This window comes from Labeo rohita, chromosome 4, assembly GCF_022985175.1.
Source record: "Labeo rohita strain BAU-BD-2019 chromosome 4, IGBB_LRoh.1.0, whole genome shotgun sequence".
NCBI classification, from domain to species: domain Eukaryota; kingdom Metazoa; phylum Chordata; class Actinopteri; order Cypriniformes; family Cyprinidae; genus Labeo; species Labeo rohita.
In genome coordinates, this window is record NC_066872.1 from 31734973 (window position 1) to 31761929 (window position 26957).

A 26957-nucleotide genomic window follows, 5' to 3' on the forward strand; every position below is an offset into this window, starting at 1 on the left:
ACAAGGTGTGATAGGTCCCATAATTGTGAAGCAAATGTATTCAAAAGTCTGAAAACCTGTGTGCAACTTTAAAGAACATTGCTACCAAACACATTTTTTCTGCAATTAAAGGGTTACTCCACCCCAAAATGAACACTGTGTTCTTAATCACTTATTGTGACCCCTATGTTGTTCCAAACCTGTAAAAACTGTTCGTCTTCGGGACACAAATTATTCTGTGTTCTTTGTCAGCTGCACCATGCGTATACGCTGTTTTTATTTAAATCAAAGCGTAAATAACGTAAACAGCATATCCGCATGGCGCAGCTGACACCGAACAGCATACGCTGTTTGCGTTCAGTGGATACACTCCAAAAATTGTGCTAGGTGTGACACGAAGGAGACAAATCATTATTTTTGTTTACTTTGTGTACAAAAAGTATTCTTGTAGCTTTGTAAAATTAGGGTCAGAGAGCTGTCAGAATCCAACAAAAATATCTTAATTTGTGTTCCGAAGATGAATAAAGCTTTTACAGGTTTGGAACGGCATGGGGGTAAGTGATTAATGACAAAATTTTCATTTTGAGGTGGAGTAACCCTTTAAGCACACTTTTTTGAGAGTTATAACATAAAATGTAGTTTTTATGTGTACAACTGTTCAGAACTGTGCTAGCTTACTATGTGCTGATTAGCATCTTTGATCTGGGCACAAAAATATCTAAAATTATCACTACTGTAACAGTCATGACTGAAATGTCATAATTGTTTCGGAAGTGACAAAAGCGAACACATTATCCTCTATTTGAAGGAAATAAACTAAATTTTAGTATGTAAATTTTTAGTAAGTATTTTTACATTTTTAGCAATTTTTAGTTTTAATATGCAAGTTAGAATTCTGTTATGTGATGTAGTTGCTATGATGTGTGCAGTCACAACCAAAACATGGGATGTTTTGTTAAAGATAAAGTCTACTGAATTATCAGCTAAGATGTTATGATGGTGTTTGGTCCAGTGTATGTTTAAACTAATGAATCCCTAACTTTGAAATCACTATAATTAACTTTAAGCCTTTACAAAGAAAAACTAGATTCAAAATACAACAAATCTCATAAACTACACTTTAAATATTGTTTAAACTATAATTGTTATTGATTTACCTCTAAAAAGCATATTAATAAAATCGCAAAAAAATGTATTTACATGGTAGATGTAACCAAAATGTAACCCTTCTTATTAGATTATATATTACTGTGTTTCAGCAGTGACAAATTTGGGGACAGGACAAATATTCCAAAACTTTCTGAAAATACAATATGAGAATTAACTGTACAATTACTAGAAATGTGTACCTTGGATATTATACAATTTGTATACATAAAAATAGCCGCATATATCATACAAACTTGATATACTGCTCAGCCGTAGGTCTTGGTACTGTAGTAGGTACATTTCCTCCTCCTGAAACCAAATATCTGAGACGCATAACAGCTAAAAATGTGATTCAACAGGAACAGCTATAATATTAACCCAGTCAATGAATCTATTAATGCAGGCATGACTTTGAAAGACTTTTAATAACATATTTGGCTGTTTAATTACGGTCAGATTTCATTCTTATTTCATTATCAAATGAGGCACCTGGATAAATTTACAATTGACACAAAAGTGAACAAATTTTAGCAACATACATTTCCAAAATAAAACCAAGATATGCTTGTACATTACAATTACGTCTTTTCCAACACAATAAATAAAAAGTAAACAGAGAAATTCATCCCAGAACAGCATCCATTCATCACGTTTCCTAAACTCAAGCCTGTCTCGTCAAACGCAAGCGCCCTGCAGAGGTTTGGGGTCAGTAGTTGTAACGTTTGAGCAAGCCAAAAAACAATTCCCTTTAAAAGACAAGTGAAGGTGAGGAGTTAATTAATACACACCAGGGCCACTGGCGGCGGCATCTGAATTTCAGACAAAGTCAGTATTTAATGTCCCACTAAGAGACAATCACGTGAAAGACTTCAAGCAAAGACGACATGCAGTTAAAAAGAGAAAGAGAATGAAACGGCTCATTTCTGATGATCCTTGCTCTGATTTCCAAGATTGCCGTTCAGTTTTAAAAGTTTTTGTGTTGCTTTGGAATAAGCAAGAGTGAGAGACAAAAAGCCAAACGCAAGGCAGAAAATGCAGAGTCCGCCGCTTTCATTCATGTGGTAAAGAAAGGCACTGCAAGGATGAGGAAGGAAAGACAGAGAACAAGAAAAACAACCTTTGCAGGTAGTAATTCTACCGTTGACATTCCCTTATAAATTAAAAACGTAATTATTACAATTCAAACACTTAAGGTAATATGGCAACACACTCAATATGGGCCATTGAGTTCAGTTCACATTCATTACGCAACCTGGAGTGTGACGCAGGCAGAGAGAAAGTCGCTCGCCTCGTGGGCCGCAGTGTGTCTCGCTAATGCCCCTTTGTGGAGGAGGCCTGCATTTCGAAGTTTCTTCATCAACTTCATCCGGTCGCCTCCAAATGGGCAAGTTTATCTGACGGCATTTAGAGAAGTACAACTCTGGTACTTCATATTCACGTGACACAACTGCAGAGAGAGGAGTAACCTCAGACCCGCTCAGGGTTCGCATCCTTGGTGACCCTGCGTCTGGGGAAAAGCCGCCGTTTCAACATGATCAGCTGAGGGACAGAGAGAAAAGGAAGAGGAAGGAGTGTCAACCAAACTTGTTATGAATGCTGCTGGGTAACTTGTGACAGACACGTGACGCACACACAGGATAAAGACCAGATCAACATATGATTAAAAGAGGGAAGGAAGAGGAAGCACAGATGAACAAAACACTAGCATTCTCTACTCTTTCTCTATTCGATCTACTCGTTTTATTTTTATTGAAAAAAAAAAAAAAAAAAAAAAAAAAAATCTATTTTTTTTTTAATATAAAAAAATGACCCTCTAACACTAGCGTTCTCTCTTTTTCTATTCAATTCTTTTATTTTTATCTATTATAAAAAATGGCCTTTTAGCACTCGTGTTTTCTATTGTTTTTCTGTTTGATTAACTTGTTTTATTTTTATTTATTATAAAAAAAAATGACCAACTAAAATTTGCGTTCTCTATTCTTCTTCTATTCTATTGACCTGTTTTATTTTTATTCATTATAAAAAATGACCCTCTAACACTAGTGCTTTCTATTCTTTTTCTGTTCTACTTGTTTTATTTTTATTTTTTATAAAAAATTACTAAAACTAGCGTTCTCTATTCTTTTTCCATTTGATCTACTTGTTTTTTTATTATAAAAAATTACTCACTAATACTAGTGTTCTCTATTCTTCTTTTATTCTATCTACTTGTTTTATTTTTATTTATAAAAAAAGACCCTCATACACTAGCACTCTGTTCCATTTCTATTCTGTCTACTTGTTTTATTTTTATTTATTGTAAAAATAACCCTCTGACACTAGCACACTCTATTCTATTTCTATTCAATCTTTTTATTTTTATTCATTATAAATAATTTACCCCTCTAACACCAGCATTCTCTATTCTTAGTCTATCTACTTGTTTATTTTTATTTTTTTATTATATTAAATAAAAAAAAAAAATCTAATGTCCTCTTGTGCAAGTCATTTTGGATAAAAGCATGTGCTAAATGACTAAATTGAAATGTTATGTAAATGTGTAATATTTCTAATATTTCTAATATATAACATAAAAACAATAGAATATTAATAATAATGATTGTTTTCACTGGATTTTAAGTGGCACTTCAATCCCTTTAGAATCCCTAACAAATAATACATTCAAAAACAATAATAATGAGATAAATAAGTGCAGGAATTCCATCAAGAGAAACAGGAAATGGCTATACGAGTTAATGAGGAGGCTATAAATCTGTTCTGAATATTGTAATAAAGCCTATTAATGTGCTTGTCTGTCAGAGATGAGGATGCAGCCAAACATGCCATGCCTCCACATGCATGTACGGCAGCAGAGGAAGCACCCACTGATACTGTATCGCCTCCATATTTGTACTTCTGGTGAGTGTTCACATGACTGTTCTGTCACTAAGGACAGATGAAGACACACAGGTCTTTTAAAAGGTCACCGTGACCATTAACCTCCAAAAGCCAGAAACCTGACCCTCCAATTACTACTGCGACTATTTGTTGCAAGCTGTCTGGTTGATCTCAATCATCAGGATGATATTTTTGCCTTTTCCATTTCCTTAAAAGAACACTGAGGGTTGCTGGGTAAAATCTGATATATTAATTGCTAATGGTAATGAGATTAGCCAGACTCCACTGGACTCGGTATGCATTTCTGGGTGTTTGTTTGTGTGTGTGTGAGAGAAAGCGCAATGAGAACAAAAGAAAGTGGACAATGGGCATGTAAGCCGAACCGCACTGACCTGCTCAGCAAAGAACGACATGACAGTGAAGACGACTAACGTCACCAGCACACAGTGGGTCCAGAACTTCAGCTTGTCCCTGTATATTCGCCTGTGAAGCAAAAGATCAAGGCTGGTTAGTGTGGTCCATTTAGCCTGTCACATGGTAGATGCTATAGAAAACACGATTTGGATCCAACAAGCATTGTAATGCATTGACAACCATTCGAAAGTGTTTTGTAGTCTGATGAAATACAAATTTTAACTGCATCGGTTTTAGCTGTTGTTATTTCAAATAAAGTGTGACCTAAAACTCATTGCTCTGAAACCCCAAAAACGAAGGAAATATAAGGATCGATGTCAAATACATAAAAACATACACTACCGTGCAAAATTTTGGGATCAAAATGTTTTAATGTTAAATCTTTTATGCTCACCAAAGTTGCATTTATTTGATAAAAAATAAAGCAAAACCAGTAATATTTTGAGAAACATTTCAAGAAACATCTCTTATTATTATCAACGTTGAAAACAGTTGTGCTGCTTAGTATTTTTTGTAAAAATGTGATGCATTTTCTTCAGGATTCTTTCTTTTCAAAGCATTTATTTGACATTTTTGCAATATAAATGTCTTTTATGTCACTTATGAACAATTTAATGCATCATTGCTGAATAAAAGTATTCATATAAAAGAATATTAAATATTTCACATTATTTGCATGGAGTTTGATTATTAAGTTTATATTTGACCTTCCCCAAATTGTACAAATGACTACTGTTATTGAAATGATTTCATTTTATTTGTATTTTTATTAATGCATTCATTTTGGTTTATTTTTAATTTATGTTTGTTTTGTTTTTTGTTAAAAAAGGAAAATTGAATGGCAGAGAAGAATGTAACTACATTTGTTTGAAATAATGTTCAGTTGTTTAGGCTGCTATATTAAAAAATTTCAAAAAACAACAACAACAAAAAAAAAAATTAAATATTAAATAAATTAGAAATATATTAGAAATATTAAAAATCAAAACGTGTGTGTGTGTGTGTGTGTGTGTGTGTGTGTATATATATATATATATATATATATAAAAATACATTAAATAAATAATTAAAATATATAATACAATACAATACAAGCATTCACATATATATAGTTAAATAAATATAAGTTAGAAATACATTATTAAATATTATTCAAATCTGAACTGTAATGACTGTAAAAATGTCTACTATTATTTTTTTAAGGTAAATGTATTTTATTTAAATTCTAAAATCTATTTTCTATTCAAAAATCTATTTTTTCTATTTTATTTATTTTAAGCAATTACATTTTTAATTCATTATTAAATATCATTATCAGATTATCTCATTTCATATCAGATTTGACCTTGGCATGCGGCTCTGCAGTCAAACATTATATGATTTGGTGAATAAGTTATTACATATTAATAGACAATTTTGTTAAGTTTTAAAACTATGAATAAACACATGAATAGATTAGATTATTAGTAAAGGGATAATTCACCCAAAAATGAAAATTCTGTCGTTACTTGCAATTTTTTGGAACACATATGAGAATATTTTTGATAAAATCAAAATGTATAATACATAATACATAATAAGAGAAGAGATTGCTGAATAAAGTCATTATTTTTGTTTTCTTTGCACACAAGAAGTATTCTCATAGCTTTATAAAATGAAGGTTGAACCACTGATGTCACATGGACTATTTTAATGATGTTCTTACTACCTTTCTGGGCCTTGAACATGTCAGTTGCGTTGCTGTCTATGCAGGGTCAGAAAGCTCTTAGATTTAATCAAAAATATCTTCATTTGTGTTCAAAGATGAACAAAGGTCTTACAGGTTTGAAACGACATGAGGGTGAGTAATTAATGACAGAATTTACATTTTTGGGCGAACTATTCCTTTTATATAACAGATAATTGAACATATCCCCGTATAGTAACGGTGAGCTCATTCACTGCTGTCAGCGTACAAGGGCAGGAATGGTAATGCTGTCTTAACTCTTGCCAGATTCAAAACAGTATATTTATCAAGAGCGTGACTGACAGTTCACAATGACTCAAGATCTGATGTCACCCCGCAGGCTGTTGGAGGTGAGAGGGTGACAAGGTGACATCATCATCTTTGAGGAACACAGTCCGTTACCCTTTTGTCCCCGGCGTGTTTGTGTCTAACAGAACCAATCTGCAGACACAGAGCTTTTAAAATCAGCCTATGGGGTTGCTCGATCCCAGCAGTGCCCAAAAATAACACCCTGCCCATCGGCCCGGGCAGGTCACACGCCTCTGATGGGGCTTTATGGGGCATCTGGGTGTAACAGAGAACCGCTCTGGCTGGTTGAGCATGAATGGCGAATGCACTAGTCATAATTTCCAGCCCGTAACCCTCCAAAGGATCGACCGATACATACACCCTTCTTCAACCACCTCCCCATTCCCAGAATTCCAGACTGTGTTGACAGCTATCACCCAACTTCACACAAGTGATGACAGGAAGAATCGTTTACCAGTATTCACAGGAGTAAAGCAACAGAAACAGGCTATAAATCAAACACAACTTCCCACAACAAATGTAAACAGACTCATTACAACAAAACCAAATATAACTCTACACAATAAATCATTATATTCAGTGGCTAATGATCATGATAATGAAAAGTTGTGGAGACAAGTTACAAATCATTTAAAAGCTTAAAATTCACTCAAAATGACTGATGAATCAATCAGTGATTCAATTCTCTCACCCTAATGTTGTTCCAAATCCATATGACTTTCCCATATGGCTCTCTTCCATAAAACAAATGAATATATTTTGTAAAATGTGTCAGCTGCTCTTTTTCATGCCACGAGTGAGCCTTAAAAAGGCTTAATATCTGAAATTTTACTACACCTATGTGTTACGTCATCAGCTGGAATGCCATTTTCTCGTGAACACCTGTACGATAGTTAGCGGAAGCTAAAGATACGGTTCATAAAGTCTTAAATATGGATACTTTTCTTACACAAACACATTGATTCACTTCAGAAGGCCTTTACTAACCTCCTGGAGCTGTGTGGAGCACTTTTTATAATAGATGGATGCACTATAATGGATTTCAGAATCACAACACCCATTCACTGCCATTATAAAGCTTAGAAGAGCCAGGACATTTTTTTAATATTAAGACATATATATATACACTACCGTTCAAAAGTTTGGGGTCAGTAAGACTTGTAATAGTCTTTAAAGTAGTCTCTTATGCTCAACAAGGCTGCATTTATTTGATTACAAAAAAAAACAAAAAAAAAAAACAGTAATATTGCAAAATGTTTTTACAATATAAAAAATGTTTTTTATTTTAACATACTTTAAAATAGAATTTATTCCTGTGATGAAAAGCTGAATTTTTATCAGCTGTTACTCCAGTCTTAAGTGTCACATGATCCTTCAGAAATCATTCTAATATGCGGATTTATTATTAGAATGATCAATGTTGGATAATATCACCAGTTGTGCTGCCAAATATTTTTTGGAACCTGTGATTTTTTTTTTTTTTTCAGGATTCTTTCAAGAATAACAAGTTTAAAAAGTACAGTGTTTATTCAAAATATAAATATTTTATAACAATGTAAATTATTTATTATTAACTTTTAATAAACTTTTAATTATTAACTTAATACATCCTTGGTGAATAAAAGTATTAATTTCTTAAAAAAAAAAAAAAAAAAAAAAAAAAAGAAACAATACACACACACACAGACACACATATACATATATACATATATACATATATATACAAATGATTCATGAACCCGCACCGAAGTCCCGATCTGAATATCAAATGATTCATGATTCATGCACTGAAGTTCCGATCTAAATCAAAAGTTTTGTGACCCATGATCTGGACTTTGCAGATCGGAAATCATTTGACTTAGATCGGAACTTTGCATATCGATTCGTGAATCATTTGATTTAGATCAGGACTTCAAATTGCGTATCTCAAATCATTTGATATGAATCATTCAATTTGCAAAATGATTCACTAAACTGTTCCGATCGAAATCAAATGATCTGCGACCCATGCTCTGAAGTTTGTGGATCGGAAATCAGCTGATGTGGATATAGACTTCAAATTGTGTATTGCAAATAATTTGATTTGAATTATTCAATTTGTGGATCGCGAATCATTCGACTCAGACCAGAACTTTGCATAACAATTAGTGAATCATTCGGTGTAGTTGGGACTACAAATCACATGTCGCAAATCATTTGATTTAAATCATTTAATTGGCTAAATGTTTCACAAACCCGTTCCATTCTAAATCAAATGATTCCCAATACGCAAAGTTCCAATCTAAATCAAATAATTTGCCATCTGAAGCCCCGATCTGATCTTTAAGCACCCTATATGAACCCTGTCATAAACACCTAGGATAGCTTGAGGGTGAGTAAATCATGGGGTAATCTTCACTTTTGGGTGAACTATCCCTTTAAAGCTCTTCCTGTTGAGAGTTTCACTAACCTATTCCTCTGTTCATACTTCAGATTTAGTAATAAGGTATGTACACAGACCTGTTTGACTTGTCTTTGTTAAATGCTTATTACGTTTCTGTACTGTGTGACTGTTTGTGACCGAATTCTTACCACTCCTGCAGCTCTGTCATGTGGAGGAAACGGTTTCTATATTCTCTAGGCAGCTCAAACTGAGAGGACAATGGGAACATCGACTCATAGAAGTCCCTCAGTACAGCTTTGACTGTGCTGGCATCCTTATGGCTGTGGTCAATATTGTCATTCAGGCAGATAAACTTCCTGTATGCAAAAAAAAGGGGTTAAAAGTGAGATGAGGCTTTCTAAAGTGCTCGAAAAACAGAAGCCTTTGAACGTACCTAGGGTTCTTCCTGATGTCATCAAGCTGTCCTACTACATGAGAGACGTTGGTCCGTATCATCTTGAAGGCGATCTCCTCTTCACCCATAATTTCAAACCTGAAAAGAACAAGAGCCTGCATAAGTAACCCAGGCTCATAAGAGATGCTGAAGAGCTCAGGCTGAAGTGTAATGAAAAGCCTACTTGTATTTATTCTGGTCCCTGAAGGCTTTGTGAATCCTCTCTGTGATGGGTTTGCAGTGGACTACTAAACCTTTTGTGACAGGCGGCTGTAGGAACATCAAAACACAGATTTTATTCACAGTTCCAACATGTACAGAGACTTTTATAGTGTACAGCCTAAAGTTATGCACGAAGAGAGGTGCTGATCACTTAATAAGATCTAATATTTGACCTGTATAATTGTGTTGGAAGTTTTTTTGAGACTTTGATTAGTGCCTCTTACCATGCTGGGGTCGTAGTAGGCTTCCTGGGTGGGGCTGACGGTATGGAGTTGCGTGAGATTGGATGGAAGAGTCTTTGAGCAGTTTATAAGCATCTGTTCCAGACTGGTCAAATCCTGTTTACAGTCAAATGAACAGACGTGCCTTTCCTCAACACATGGGTAAGACAGACAATCATGTGGTGCCAAAAAAAAAAAAAAAAGGTACGCATGCCCTGCGTTCACTTTTCAAAACCACTTCCTGAGGTTTTGTTGTGTACATTTTTGACTATCCTGCTTCATTTTATTTGATATAAATGTAATAAAATAAATTAATTAAATCACAATTTACTTTCAATTTATTTAAATAATTTAAATTGAAATAAATTTAGCAAAAAAAACCAAAAATATATATAAATTAATTAAACAATGTACTTTTAAAAAACTACTAAAAACTATTAATGATATTTTAAATGGAAATTTGACTAAAATTTAAAAACAAATTGGAGTACAATTAAATTAAATTAAAATTTACTTTCAAATTATTTAAATAACATTTTAAACGGAAATAAATTAGACTAAAATTTTAAAACAAATTAGACTAAATTAAACTAAAATAAAATTGTAAATTAAATTCAATTAAACTACACTATATTTTACATTTACACATGTAAAATTTTACATTTTACAAACAAACTGTATTACATATTCAATTAAACAACTGCATTAATATTAATGCCTGAGGTTTTGTTTGTGTACATATTTGACTGTCCTGCTTCATTGTTAATGGTTTCATTTTTTAATTTAATATAAATTTTATAACATATCTAAATTAAATCACAATTTACTTATCAAATTATTTAAATGGCATTTTAAATGGAAATACATTTGATGACAATTTAAAACCAAATTAGACTAAATTAAATTAAAATTAAAGTTTAAATTAAATGACACTAAACTACATTTCATTCAAATTCAAATTAATTAGACTACATATTTAATTAAACTACACGTTAAATAAAATGAGACTAAATTTTAAATAAAAACATTAACTGAGGTTTTGTTTGTGTACATATTTGACTGTCTTGCTTCGCTGTTAATAGTTTCATTTTTTAATTTTTTTATTCAATACATATTTAATAGTATAAATTCATTACATCACAATTTACTTTCAAATTATTTAAATGATATTTTAAAAGGAAATACAATTTAAAAACTAATTAGATTAAATTAAATTAATTAAATTACAATTTACTTTCAAATTATTCAAATGTCATTTTAAATGTATATATATTTGACAATTTAAAAACTAATTTGATTAAATTAAATTATAATTCAATTTTAAATAGAAAAAAACGCTAAACTACATTTTAAATTTAAAGAAATTATATTACATATTAAATGAACTATATTATAAATAAAATGAGACTACTTTTTAAATAAAAAAATATATTAACTATATCAAATTAAATTAGACTGCATTCAAATTCAATTAAAATATACAACATTTAAAATTAAATTTACCTTTAAAAATAAAATGAATTAGACTACATTATAATACTAAAAGGGTGGTGTGTACCTGAAGGCTTAAGGGGAGTTCATGGATACGTGTGGCCAACGTGCGAATCTCACGATCAGACAGCACGCCAGAATGATCCGTATCAATTTCATCAAACACTTCAGAAATATTGAGTTGCTGCACCGCACTCATCAAGAAGTAGAAATAAGAAAAGGCAAACTGCATGTCCTCCGAGTGACGCACACGGTGGGACGAGGTCTTATCAAACTCCTGAGGAAAGCTGAAGGAGCAAGATATCAAGACCCAAAAAAAAAGAAAATTACTTTTACACTGAAGGAACTTTCAAAGATATCCGAATTGTGACCCTGAACCACAAAACCAGTCAATAAGGGTCAATTTTTTAAAATTAACATTTATACATCATCTAAAAGCTGAATCAATAAGCTTTCCATGAATGTATGGTTTGTTAGGATAGGACAATATTTGGAATCTAGAATCTGAGGGTGCAAAAAAATTTAAATATTGAGAAAATTGCCTTTGAAGTTGTTGAAGATCTTAGCAATGCATATTACCAATCAGAAACTAAGTTTTGATATATGTATAGTAGCAAATTTACAAAACATCTTCATGGAACATGATCGTTACTTAACATCCTAATGATTTTTGGCATAAAAGAAAAATCGATAATTTTGACCCATAAAAAGTACTTTTGGCTATTGCTAAAAACATACCCGTGCTACTTAAGACTGGTTTTGTGGTCCAGGGTCACAATTTCAGTGCTCAAAATGTATGTTTTTATGTGCTGCGACTCTTACGTGTCCTGTAGTTCCTGCATGATGAGTCTGTCAATCATGTGAGGCATGTGGGCGGGCACTTTGCGGGAAGTGAAGCCGAATTGAGCATTCAAGAGTCTGTTGACATAGCGGAGTGAATCAGCAAAAGTGTCCCGCAACCTGCGTCCAGTGGCGGTCCCGTCAGCTGCATACTGCAGTTCTATCTCTAGACGCTCTTGTTCCTGTAATGCATAAAAAAGGTACATACAAAGACATAAGAACGGGAGAAACTGCAATTCTCAGTGTGGCAGCAAGAGGTCCTGCCTTTCACTTACAAGAACCAATTGGCTTTTTGTTTACTTTAGAATAGTTGTTCTTAACCAGAAGGTCAGGGCCCACAAGGTGACCTCAGAAAACCTACAATGGCATAGTGGGATGACATTAAAATTTGATTAAACAAACTATTTACTTTCAATAAAAAAGTATTATCGTAGCTTCATAACATTACACAGTTGAAGCACTGATGTTAAATGGACAATTTTAGTGATGTCCTTACTTCCTTTCTGGGCCTTGAACGTGTCAGTTGCATTGCTGTCTATGCAGGGTCAAAAAGCTTTCGGATTTCATCAAAAATACCTTAATTTGTGTCCCGAATATGAACTAAGGTCTTACAAGTTTGGAATAGCATAAGGGTGAATAACTAATGACATTAAAGGTGGACAATTACTTCAAAACTTTTTTTCAAAAATTTTTTTACATCTCAAAAAACAGTGGTCTGTTTATGTGTGTTTATTTACATAGGAAGTCTTCAGTTAAAAAAAAAAATTTAGGAACCACTGTTACACAACCGTGTCTCACCTCCAGCAGATCCTGAAAGAACTTCCTCTTCTCCCATGGAAGGAAACCCCGGTCCAAGCTGGAGGTGTAATACTGGAGTTTACGACCCACTGGACGCCCACGGAGGTGGGCTACATTTTCCGAATCTCTCTCCTTAGACCCGTTCCCCATCAGAGTGCCGAGAAGCTTAGATGCATGGGGTTTCTCAATGCCAAATGATCTTGATTGACCCTTCGGCATAACACCATCGATCTGGACTGGGACAAAAGTCGGAGGAACACCTGGATCCAATTTAGAGTCTCTTTCCTCATCTTCATTTGCTCTTTTCACCCTTCCAGCTCTTTCAGCCTGATGTTGACTGATTAAAGGCTTCTGTTCTTCATTGGAGTTTTTATTGTTTAGTGAAAACTCAGCTTTGTCTTTGTATGGCCCCAGTAGCACTGCTTTGGTCAAATTAAAGCCTTTAATAGTAATGTCACCTAATATTAGCTTCTCATTCAGCTTTTGTAACTCAAGCCTCACTTCCTCAGGCAAAAGAGATTCATTTAATGCAGGCACCTGCACAATCTCTACATCATCATGGGCTTTCTCTCTAACTCTTGGGCCTTGTTTTTCTTTGGGAACATTTTCAAACACAACCACTGGTTCTGAAGTTACTACGGTCGGTTTGGGTTCCTCGTCTTTCTCCCGTACCGGATCGGACACGTTTGATTTGGGCAGCTCTCGGGTATCTACGGCTACAGAGAAAGTCATGGTGAAGTCGTGGTTGTCAGCGCCCTGAAAAGTGATGTTGTAGTTGATCTGGGTGGCATTGTGTCCGGGCAGCAGCAGCAGGTGGATGGTCTTCCATTTGTTGGCGACGGAAGTGTGACGGAGCGCTGGGCTATCAGCAACCTGTGCCTCGGACACGCGGTTAGCCAGGCCTGAGAAGCTAAAATACGGTCTGAGCTCTCCCTGAGGCAGGGTGTAAAGTGTCCGGTTCCTCCGAAGGACGACACGGTGCAGTTGGTTGAAATTATCTAATAAATGCATAAACAAAGAGAAAATTAGTTCAATCAATTACTACTAGAGTTGTTTGCTTTGTGCATTTGCTCTGATCAGGAGTGTTGCATTGAGCTTGACATTGGTGGGGACATAAAACAGCCCTTAAAGCAATTTCTTGTCATTTACAGTAGGGAGGCTTCTTAATGACACCACTAAATTCTATACCTTCAATAGTTCAGTTAATGTCATATGTATACATTTATATGGATGGGCCTGTTGTGTTAGAGACTTCAGGTCAAAATTGTTGAGAACTGGTCGAGACTCACCTTGTCCGCAGTCACCCACGTCGAATCCACAAGCAAGAACATTGCACGCCTGGTCACAGAATTTATCTGCCAACCAGGAGTTAGCGCAGCCTTGGTTACAGAAGGACACGCCACCCAGTCCCCCGAGACCACCTCCGAACTGCCAAGGCTGTCCGCCTCCGATCACGGCACCGGCCGCTCCTCCAAATCGACTGTTGCCTGCAGTACCTGCCGGGAAAAATCAAGAAATTATGAAACCGACATAAGGATGGGATCAGAAACATGCAATTGGTTCATTAAATTAAACTTGAGGGTGAGTGAGTAATGACTGAATTTTAATCTTGGGGTGAAATGATGGCATCAAAGTACCTTGACAGTCTCCTCCATCCCAGTCACATGCAGAGTTGTTGCAGGCCTTGTCGCAATAGCCGTCTTTGATCCAGGAGCCTGGGCAGCCCTCAGCACAGTTCGGTACAGGCCAGGTGAGATACACCTGTGAGCAGAGAAAGCATCAGAGATTATTATTAGTTGTAATGGAAAGATTATTTATTCATATTTATTATGTTAGAATTTTTATAACGTAATTTAATTTGCAAGACTACATATTTGATCAAAAATACTATAAAACGTTGTGAAATATTATTTCAATTTAAAACAACTGTTCTCTATTTTAATAATATTTTAAACCTAATTTATTCTTGTAATGCAAAGTTGAATTTTCAGCATCATTACTTTAGTTTTCAGTGTCACATGATCCTTCAGAATATTTTTAATATGTTGATTTGGTGCTCAAGAAACATTTATTATCAATGCTGAAAAAAAAAAATATATATATTTTTGTGAAAACCATGAAACATTTGTTTTAGGATTTTATTTTGTTTTTATAAGTACATCTGTTATTTGAAACCGAAATCTTTAACAATGTAAAATGTCTTTACTGCAACTTCTGATCAATTTTAATGCATCTCTTTGAATAACAGCACCTATTTCTTTAAAGGGAACCCAAGGTATTAAGACGTGCATGGCTTAATATAACATAAGTAATGAATTTTACTGAAATATAAAATATAAACGGCAGAGAAAAGAAACACTTGATGCCATCCTGGCAGGATGTAAACATGCCGACGCTCGTCATGAAGCCACAGCCAATGAAGGAGTTTCTCAGAGGCAGATTTCACTCGATATCCATGGGCATTTAAACTTCTTGTGGGGAAAAATCGATGGTACGACATTTAGTCTATGCCATTTAATATTATTTAATCTATTGCCACCTGTAAGGTCTATCAGTAGCTGGGGTCAATGTATCAGTATTTTATTTTCTGGGAGTTATATTAGGCCATACAAGTCTTAATACCCGGGGATTTTTTTAAAAAGGAACCCCAGTGTTTTGAACGGTAGTGTATGTATTCATAGATTTTTTGTATGTATGCAGAATTAAAATAAACAGTCTTTCTGACAGGCAGATAGGCAGTCTTTCTGACCTTTTGACCTTTGGAGTGGCTGTAGAAGTCATCAGGCCACACATCCTTGCCAAACATGACATCATCATTGAGGTAGATGAACTTTTGAGAAAGTCCTGGGATTCGGTGAATGTGGGTCTCTATAGCAGGAGAACTGAATGTAGGCAGGTGAGACTCGTTCTGAAAAATGTCCTGAGAGAAAAACACAAACAACAACATATAAGGCTTGTCAGTTACTGAAGGTTTTACACAAACACACCCAATATTAGTAACAGAATGCATTATAGCACATGCAAAGAAACAAGGCCATCCCTTTTGGAAATTATTTAAAAACGTAAATAATCTTTACTGATCACCCAACAGTTTGCAGAGCTCACCTGATGCGTGATCACTGAAACACGTGGGTTATCCAGGTTAAGCCAAGATGGTATCTGTCCGTTAGTTACGATAAAGATATGCCGCACCCATGGTGCGTGTTTTTCGATGGACCGTAGTGAATAACGCAGCTCCTCATTGTCTTCAAAGCGACTGGCAGATACATCCTCATCCTGTTTAGACTGAAAAAAAAAAAAAAAAAGATGTTTATTTATTTATTTTTTAATTTAAGTTAAATAATCACTTATCAAGCAGACATCAGCTTAGTTTTCTCCCATATGTGAAACTGCAGTGACGTGTACCTGTGAGATGGCGCTAAGGTCCCAGAACAGGTACGCTGGACTGACTGTGAGCTCTTTTCCTTCCAACGTCAGGTTCTTCTTGGCCTGCTGGGTGAGGTCAGTAAAATCCTGTGCTGCATTTAGGTGGAGAAGCGCAATACTAGCCTCCGAGTACAGCTGCAGCTGAAATACATACATATACACAGTCACTTAGAAGCACAGACTAGTTTATGCAATATCTCAATATGTAATATGTGTAACCCTAAATATGTGCACTAGTGTTCAAATGTTTATAGTAACATCATTATGCAAAACAGCATATTTGAATGATTTCTGAAGGACAATGTGACACTAATGATCCTGAAAATACAGCCTTGCCATCACAGGAAAAAAAACCCAAATTAAAATCTAGTAAAACAGAAAACAGTTATTTACAAATGTAATATTTCATATATATTTTATAAATATTGCTGTTTTTACACTATTCATAACTGATCAAACAAATGCAGCCTTGGTAAGCATAAAATATATATTTTTAAAAAACATTAAAAAAAAAAAAACAGGGCTTCCCCAATAACCTTATGACAGTCTTATAAAATAGCTTTATACCCAGCACTGAGTAAAGCTTCTTATTTGCTTTTTTATTTTTTAATAGCTGCTTATCAAAGCCTCACAATTTGTGCCCAGACTTTTTAAATAATTTCGGTCCCACTGCTAAACCTACAGTATTCACACACACACACACACACACAGTAAATTGCACAGAACTAGTTTTACTCTTTTGTATGACGTTAATTTTCCCATGACTTTAAACTTCCTCTATCACAAGGCTTAGAGACACACCACAGCCATGTGACTGCCAGCATGCAGACCAATTCCTGTGATGGTCAGTTTGCTTGTACGATCAGGTTTCCCTCAAAACAAATTTTATCACTTGTCACAATGCTGTTTACAAGCACAGGGTCCTCATTGTTACCGTTCCTATGCCTCCAGTTAATGCCAAACGAAGTCTACAGAGAGTCAAAATAGTTTATCTATCAATAGCATTTACAAAGAAAATGTGTTTCCAGGAACGCCATCACTGACTTCTGAAGAAGGCCTTTTCATTCAGGCAATTCTAATGCCGTCATCACATTAAGAAAAAATGACCTGCACGACACAAATAACTAATGGAGAAATAGGAAATATTTTGTGTTGATATGTGCACATTTTATGCACAGACTAAATGTTTAAAGCTTAAGTAGTTAATTGCTTAAGTAGTTATTACTAACAAAATCCTCTGCATATTTATAACTGAGATAATTCATTTTCCAATTGAGTATATTCCCAAAGGGACAGTTTGCTAGATTTAGCTGACTTCGGGTGACAAATTTGTCCTCAACCTATAACTAAGTAGATTCCCCCACACACGCTGCACTGACAGTATTTCTTGTATAACAGTGTGTGCATTGGATGGAGGTCAAGGGAGAGCTTTCATCAACATTGCAAACAGGCTAACACAGACTATAAATACTAGCCATCTCTCAACGTTCAACTTCTCTCTCTCTCTCTTTCTTTCTTTATCTGTTTCTCCTTTGCTATATTGCCTTACGTCACCCACATTTAGATTGTAGATAAATACAATACTAAAAGAAAAATTTCTCGCCTGTCTTTCTGGAACACAATAATGAGCTGAACCAAACATGAAGGGAAAGTTGTGGAGCTGTTGAGATTTCTGATAAATGGAGGGAATAAGACAAAAAAAGTTTAAGGTAAGAGTTACATATGGTATGCAAGTAAAGAAGCAAACAAAAACAAGAAAGAACAAAAGGAACAAACAAAAGCAAGAACAAACTTTTGCAAGCAAGAATAAAGAAAAAAAAAAAGAGAAGAACAAATTCATTCAAATGCAACAAGGAACAAAAGCAAGAATGAACAAAAGAAAACCAAAGTGAATTAAAGCATGCAAATTAAAAAGTGAGACAAGAAACAACAAAATCAAGCAAAAACAAACAAAAGCAAGAACAACCTTATGGAAGCAAGAATAAATTAAAGAACGCATAGATGAACTGAAGAACAAACTAAATTTAGAGAGGAACAAACTAAAACAAGCAAAGTCGAATAAAAGCAATAATAAATATAAGCAAACAAAAGTGACTGAAAACAAGTTAAATTAGAGGTTAGGTAAGAAACAACAAAATCAAGCAAAAACAAATGAAAGAAACAAACAAAAGCAAGATCAACCATTTCAAAGCTGAAATAAAAGACAGCACAGATGAACTCAAGAACAAACAAAATCAGACAGGAACAAACTAAAACATGCAAAGTTGAACAAAAGCAAAAATAAATAAAAGAAACAAAAGTCAGGCAAGAAACTAAATCAAGAAAAAACAAAGAAAAACAAAGGAAAGATCAATCATTTGAAAGCTAAAATAAATTAAAGAAAGCACAGATGAATTCAAGAACAAACAAAGTCAGAAAGGAACAAACTGAAACAGGCAAAGTTGAACAAAAGCAAGAATGAAAGCAAACAAAAGCAAACAAAGTGATTAAAATCAAGCAAAGTTGGACAAAAGAATGAAAAACGTGAAAAGCAAAATTGAACAAAAGCAAGAATGAAAATAAGTCAAACAAAAGTGACTGAAAACAAGACAAATTGAACAAAAGCAAGAATGAAAGCAAACAAAAGTGATTGAAATCAAGCAAAGTTGAACAAAAGAATGAAAAAAGTGAAAACAAGCAAAGTCGAACAAAAGCAAGAATGAAAAAAAAAAAAAGCAAAAGTGACTAAAAATGAAAAATTGAACAAAAGCAAGTATGAATGAAAGCATCAGTGATTGAAATCATGCAAAGTTTAAAAAAAGGGAATGAAAGCAAACAAAAGTGACTGAAATCAAGCAAAGTTGAACAACAGCAAGAATTAAAAAAAACAATCAAACAAAAGTGAATGAAAAAAAGAAAAGTTAAACAAAAGCAAGTATGAATGAAAGCAACAGTGATTGAAATCATGCAAAGTTGAAAAAAAAAACAAAAAGAATGAAAGCAAACAAAAGTGACTGAAATCAAGCAAAGTTGAACAAAAGCAAGAATCAATGAAAGCAAACAAAAGATTAAAAAAAAAAACAAGCAAAGTTGAAAAAAGCAAAATGAAAGAAAGCCAACAAAAGGGACTGAAATCAAGCAAAATTAAAATTTAGGCAGGAAACAACAAAATCAAGCAAAAACAAACAAAAGAACAACTTTATTGAAACAAAAATACATTAAAGAAAGAACAGATTAACTGAACAACGAACAAAATCAAAGCAAGCAAAGTTGAACAAAAGCAAGAATGAATGAAAGCAAACAAAAGTGATCGAAATCAAGCAAATTCAAAAGTCAAAGAACAAAAGCAACTTAAGCAAGCAAGTACAAAGCAAACAAACAAAACAAGCAAGCATATAAAGTATATGTGAGATATACAGAGCTCTGTGGGGAAATAGAGGAGAGGTAGAGATAGAAGGTCATCTAAACCCTGATGCCTTTTCCAAGCGCAGGCTGGCGCCGGGCCATTTCAAACAGTTGTTGTACTGCTAACCCCCCCGTCAGACCACTCAAGTGTCACTGTAATACCCTGAGCTCTTATCACATGACCGCAGACAGCAGGACGGAGCCCACACACCGCCCTAACAATGAGACAAACACTGAGATCCACAGCACACAAAACACTGATTATTATTTTATAGATCAATGGATGAAAAACAGTTATGCAGCTCGACAGCAAGCAATAGTTCAATATGATAAATCTAGTAACTTCAGTGGGGTTCCTGATGAATAAAAGTTCTCTGCAAGACTCAAACTGGAAATACACAGACAGCTGTGGCTTTCTGATGGATTTTACAATCTTGTGTGCCACCTTGTGGTCATTTCAAACACTGGTTGTCTTTTTGAGAGCTTTTACCTGTTGGATTTTACTGGTCACCACAGCTGGTAGTTTAACCCTGAGCTGCTCGGTTTCCTTCAGTGACGCTGGGAACCCGCTCAAGTAGGCCAGAGTTTGCATGCGGACCAGCCCCGGAGCCTCTTTATCAGTCGTCTGTCATAGAAACACGTTTAGATTCCATGAGTTTCACAAAGACTTGTTTTAAAACAAAACCTTTGCGTTTTACACAGAGATGATGAAAGGTATAATGAACTGAGTTTCAGATAAGGGACATCTATAAAATGTACAGTAATGTGGGTTGCCAGGAACAGGCTGAGGAAGGCAAATAAAACATCAAATAGACATTGTAAAAAAAAAAAAAAATAAAGTTCCTCTTTTTGGTTAAAGCATTACCGTAGATATCATACAGCAGACATCACAACAAAAAAAACACACAGTTCCCTTTTCTGTGAATGACATTGATTGGTAAAGCATCATGAGATTTTAGTTTTGTACTGTTTTACTTAAATGTGGGTGTGGGATATTCCTGCACATTTTAGCAGTTGCAATCCATTGTTTTGGATCATCAAAATCTGTATAATTTTAGTATTATTTATATACTATTGCAGTATTTCTTAATATTTTGAATTAGGTTTTTTATTTTGATTTTTCAGTCTTTATTTTAGTATAATTTTAATTTAGATTTTGTCACTTTTATTAGTTTTTTATTAGCTTTTAGCTTTAATTCATTTACATTTTTATTTCAGTTTTAGTAAAAAGCCATGAGATGTTAGTTTTTATTTATTTTTTAACAAACAGGTGTGGAATTGAAAATGTTGTTTTGAACGAAGTAACAAAATACTAAATAAAAAAATAGTAGTTGCAGTAATCCTCTTCAAGAAGTAAAAAAAGAATTAATAATTAATTTATCAAATGATTAAATAAATACCATCAAATTAACACCATGCAAACATTAATACATTATCAATAAAATAAAATAATAAAACAAAATAAGAGAATAGTATTATGATTAGCACTAGGGATGGTAATAATAATAATAATAATAATAATAATCCTGACCTAAAATAAAAAGAAACCTTATATATTGTTTCTTGTACTATTTAATAATCCATTGGCATGCAGAATTTTTGTACTTATTTAATTTAAATTTTTATTTACTTATTTTCTAAGTTCGAGTTTTAAGTTTTCGTCTAATGTTAACTACATTACGTGTACTATACATCTCTGTTTCTGTGATGTCATATATGCACATCTTGGTGAAGCTGAAACAAGTTTTTACAAGAAGCGAGTTGGAAATTCCAGTGCTCAGAATGACATGGAAAGCAGAGTTAGTCGATAAGAAATGTTAGTACAGCAGTAATTTTTCTCACCAGATAACCTCTGTTGATGGAGTGTGTCAAAGTATCCTTCAAAGCATCTGTATGGGCTTTTTCAGCTGCAACAGGACATAAAACTAACGTTAGACTAACACTAAATCAGTTTTGTTTCTATTAATGGACTATAACGTGTATATAATTCTTAAGAGGTTGCTTATATAAATAATATTTTATTATAAATTTAAATGATATAAACAATTCTATTTTATTCCCAATTCCGGTTTAAAGTGAGACACTATGTGACTCTATATAGTATGTAGAGTCACACTCTATAAAAAAAGTGAGAAGTATGTTATGAGTGTACCTTCACTGTGGGAGTGGAAGAGCAGAACAGACACGCTTGTAGAGGGTTGGAGAGGTTTGGCCACCTGTAAGATTTGTTTTGCAGTGGAAAATGCTGCTGAAAGTGTTGGCAGCTCCTTTAATGTGATGTTGGGAGGAAGCGCTGGATCCAGCACCAGCACTGGGCCCATGATGCAATGGGACAGCAGACATTCTGGCCTATCACAGGGCATACAGACTGAATTAAAGCTCTAGTTAAGATCTAATCTTAATGAGAGATAAGGTCATTCTCACTATTAGTCTTTAGTGTAGCAGCTGTTTCTGACACAGGAAAACGCTGGTGGCATAAAAAACAACTGTGGTTGTGACAAAGGCCCTGCTCACTTTGAAACAGGAAATGCACTAACCGCACAACAGTCAGTTTGCTTCATGACCTGCAGACATATTATTATGATGAGAATTAAACCACTTTGGATAACTTCTATTTATTTAAAACACTCACCTTCCCTTAGGAGCTTCAGTTATTTCAGATGCATTTTTCCCAAGACGCTCCCTTAAAAAAAATAAAATAAAATAAAACACTTTTAAACATCATGAAGCAAATTTTGCACAGCCAATGGTACCAAATAAGGATGGGTGTGTCCCACCATACTTAACATACTAAAATAAAGGCCACAATAGGTTCTGAATAGAAACAGCACATACAAATATTACAACTATAACTTTATTTATATAACTATAAATATTTTTATTTGGTTAAGCTTTGGATGCATGATATCAATTACAGCAGTCAAATCTATAAAAGCTATGAGATGTTAAACATTTGACACTAAAAAAATAATATATAATAATAATAATAATAATAAAAAAAAATAATAATAATATATATATATATATATATATATATACACATACATATACACATATATATACACATATATATACACATATATATACACACACATATATATATATATATATATATATATATACACATACATGAATAGAAACAGCACATATTATTTACATGGGCAGGTGTGGAATTCAGAATATGTTGTTTTGAATAAAATTACAAAAACAAAACATTAAAAAGTATTAAATAAAATAAAATAAATTAATAGTAGTAGTAATCCTGTTCAAGTAAACAAAAATTAAGAATTATGATTTTTTCCTGTCTGATTTAATAATGAATTTATCAAAAATATTAAAATGATACCATCAAATTAACACCATGCAGAATGTTGCAAAGCATGTCACTGAAAATGCACTGCTTTGAATAAAATAAAATAAAATAAAATAAAAATGATTATTAGCAGGGGTGGCAAGAATAATAGTAATAATAAAATAAAATAAGAATCCATGAACATTTTAAACAATGTGTAATTCAAAATACAATGTTTTAAATAAAACAAAAATAAAATAATAAAATAAATGAATAATAGCAGTAGTAATAACAATAATAATCCTGTTATAAAGCAAAAACAAACATTGATTTTTATTTTCTTTAAGGTGTATGAACCTATTAACCAAATGGTTAAATAAATCAAATTCCCACCATACAGAATGTTGTAATTCAAAACACGTTGTTTTGAATAAAACAAAAATAAAATTACTTCCTAAAATAAATTAATAATAGTAGCTGTAGCAACATAATAACAATCCTGATCTAAAGTAAAAACAAATATCATGATATGTATTTCCTTTATGATTTATTAACTCATTATTCAATCACCATGCAGGACATTGTGAACCATGTGCAATTGTTTTGAATAAAATAAAAATACAATAAAATACTAAAATAACTGAATAGTAGTCATTAGTTCAAGTCATGTTAAGTTCATTAGTTAACATGAACTAAGAATGAACAATACTTCTACAGCATTTATTAATGTTAAGGTTAATTTCAGCATTTACTAATGCATTATTAAAATCAAAAGTTGTTTGTTAACTGCAAATTAACTTGAACCAGCAATGAATGACTGCATTTTTTATCAACTAACATTAACAAAGATTAATAAATAGTGTAATAAATGTATTGTTTATTCATGTTAGTTAATACTTTAACATTAACTAATGGAACCTTACTGTAAAGCGTTACCATAGTCCTGTTTTTAGGAAAATAGGACACATCATTATTTATTTTCCTTTAGTGATTAAACAAACACTATCAAATTTCTCCTCAGTCCCAGTCTCTCTTCCGATGAAGATAAATAAATACAATGCTAATGGTGTGTGTGTTTTATGGGTGGGATACCTCAGGGCCTTCTGTTCTTCTTCCAACCGCTGTCTCACAGCACGAAGATCCTTCAGCAGGTCCGTGTCTGTGCCGTTTACCCAGGTGTAAACCACATCAATGGGCATAGGCAGGCAAAGCCTGGAATTGTATAAACACATGTGCATCCAGAAACATACATATGAAAACATGATTGTTTTTTAAATAATGCATTAACACAAATAAATGACAATAATGACCGACTGACACATCAGCTGAGTCATTTTCAGATAACAAACATGAGGTAACTGTGACCTTGTGATCATTATGGCTTTACTACTATGTGTGAAAGAATCAGTAAGGCTGGTTTCATTGATCTGCTGCCCACCTGGTCTGAAAGGACTTTCCTGCAACATTATCTCTGTAGGAATCAAACAAAACATGGTACTGATCTCGACTCCACTCTACCACAACCTGCAAACCAGACAAGACCAACCAGCCAGTTAATACACAACACCAACATCTACCTAAAACTGTCCAAGTTTGATATGCAACCTCTATGTAACAGGTCAGAGTCAGATTGCACAATTGGCTTTGATCAGTAATCAGTGATTGACACAGTGTGTGCAGATAAGAGGATACATGCATGGCCTAAATGCGAAACCCATTCAAACAGTATACTTATGTCATATGAAACTTCCCCTAGTTGGTGTACGTACCTCTCCAAACTGAAAAGCAGATACTATCATGAGGACTAGTCCTCCGAAACACAGGTAAAGTCCATAGCGGTGAGACAGACAGGTGTATGTCTGCCGCTGCAGCAGTTTCAACACCGAATTAATTACCAACATGACTCTCCCCGGCCATAAACATCTCTTCCTCCATAAACATTTAATGAAGACGCATGTTTCCTTCGGTGATATATAAAATAACTCAATTACATTAAAAAATACTGTCACATGATCGCATTCTTAACAATCAAACACTGTAGTTCCTCATTGGTAGTGATCAGGTGATGATACGACGCTCAGTTCGTGTAGATCCACATGCGTGACAGACTCACTGCCGCCTCCTATTGATTAGGAGGACGAACATTTTATAAATTAAACGCTTTTAAATTACATTATGAATGAAATGTTATACAATTAGTTATATTTTTTAAATGTATAATTTAATTTAAATGAACCATGTCATTTAAAAACATAACGTCATTAAAGGGAACATTTAGATTCGCCTATGTAAAATAGTTTTTGTTATTTAACAGAAATTGATACTTCATAGAAGCAAAATAGTAATGCTTATTTAACATATTGTTTAATATAAAATAGAAAATGAAGAAATATTTACATTTATATAACTTTAAAACTACGTGTGTTGTGAACGAACAGAAAGTAGACAGAATAATAATTTAATGCTTTTTGTTTTAATATTTTTCTGTGTTCAGCAGTCACTTAAAGCTATCTTGGTCAAAATTTCATTTGCAAATTGCTGACAAATATCTGAAATACAATTCATTACTTTGGTCATCATGACGAACTGGTTTAAATTACATTATAAATTAAATGTTATATAATTTATACATTTTAAATGTATAATTTAATTTAAATGAACTTTTACGTCATTTAAAAACATAACGTCATTTAAGTTAACATTTAGATTCGCCTATGTAAAATAGTTTTTGTTATTTAACAGAAATTGATACTTCATAGAAGCAAAATAGTAATGCTTATTTAACATATCGTTTAATATAAAATAGAAAATGAAGAAATATTTACATTTATATAACTTTAAAACTGCACGTGTTGTGAACGAACAGAAAGTAGACAGAATAATAATTTAATGCTTTTTGTTTTAATATTTTTCTGTGTTCAGCGGCCACTTAAAGCTATCAAATTGCTGACAAATAGCTGAAATACAATTCATTACTTTGGTCATCATGACGAACTGGTTTAACCCTTTAAGTGTCACCGTCCCACTTGTGGGACGCTTGGCGCTCTTTTTTTTCGTTGTCCCTTTTTCTGTATCAAATATTTTAGTAATCATCATAAATTATATATCATCCTAAAAATCATCCTATGAAAACCATTTTGAAATCGGGCATTGTGTTACCATGGAAATGGTACTGTAAAATCTTTTGGCGGTCTCCTCCCCCCTTAGCGGCGGTATCAAGTGTCACATTACAAAATGCATTATGGTCTTTTAGAAACCAAACTTTTTTAATCTTGACAAAAACATGTCATTGAGAAGGTCTTTTATTTTTGTGATAAAAGTAAAATTGACAGAGAAATTTAGACTTTTGTGACAGAAAAATGGATTTTAAAAAGTTCTATAGAGTTTGTATGGTACCCGGTGGGTGTTTGTGGTATAACGCTCTAAACAAACTTTTACATGAACCTCAATTTTTTTCGTATCAACTTCAAATTTGAAACATAACTTATTTAGACATAAGGCTTCAATTTAAAACCAAATTTAGGGTAAAACCTGTTATGCAAAATATGTGTTTTATATAAAATATCATAAAAATGGTACAGTGCATTTTCTTTTTAGCAAATTTAAACTTCTATAATCTATTAATATTTTATTTTTTTGAAAAAATTCCACATCTGGCATAATTTGCTGACTGTCTTCTATAAAAACATGAATTACAACAAATTAAGTTCGGATAGTGCACTTTCAAGCCTATTTTAAAAAATGGGGGGTGACGGTTAAAAGGTTAAACTATATTATAAATTAAAAGTTATATAATTTATACATTTTAAATGTATAATTTGATTTAGATGAACTATGTCAAATTTACGTCATTTAAAAACAACGTCATTAAAGGGAACATTTAGATTAGCCTATGTAAAATAGTTTTTGTTATTTAATATTTAAAAAAATAGTAATGCTTAACATATCATTTAATATAAAATAGAAAATGAAGAAATATTTACATTTATATAACTTTAAAACTGCACGTGTTG

At 33.3% G+C, this 26957-nt stretch overlaps 1 protein-coding gene across 1 annotated transcript; it reads right to left on the reverse strand.

The window, feature by feature from the left end:
- Nucleotides 1-1534: 1534 nt before the first annotated feature.
- On the reverse strand, nucleotides 1535-25025 carry gnptab (N-acetylglucosamine-1-phosphate transferase subunits alpha and beta). Its single transcript, XM_051107779.1, has 21 exons — nucleotides 24714-25025; nucleotides 24383-24468; nucleotides 24037-24156; nucleotides 22285-22335; nucleotides 21805-22001; nucleotides 21495-21559; nucleotides 20143-20277; nucleotides 16248-16409; nucleotides 15948-16127; nucleotides 15592-15762; nucleotides 14480-14603; nucleotides 14132-14338; nucleotides 12843-13840; nucleotides 12027-12226; nucleotides 11272-11491; nucleotides 9717-9830; nucleotides 9455-9540; nucleotides 9271-9369; nucleotides 9026-9193; nucleotides 4398-4488; nucleotides 1535-2667 (listed from the first exon to the last, which is right to left on the reverse strand). Exons 1-21 carry the CDS (start codon nucleotides 24843-24845, stop codon nucleotides 2596-2598), a joined length of 3678 nt encoding a protein of 1225 aa, XP_050963736.1. The 5' UTR covers nucleotides 24846-25025; the 3' UTR covers nucleotides 1535-2595.
- Nucleotides 25026-26957: the final 1932 nt, after the last annotated feature.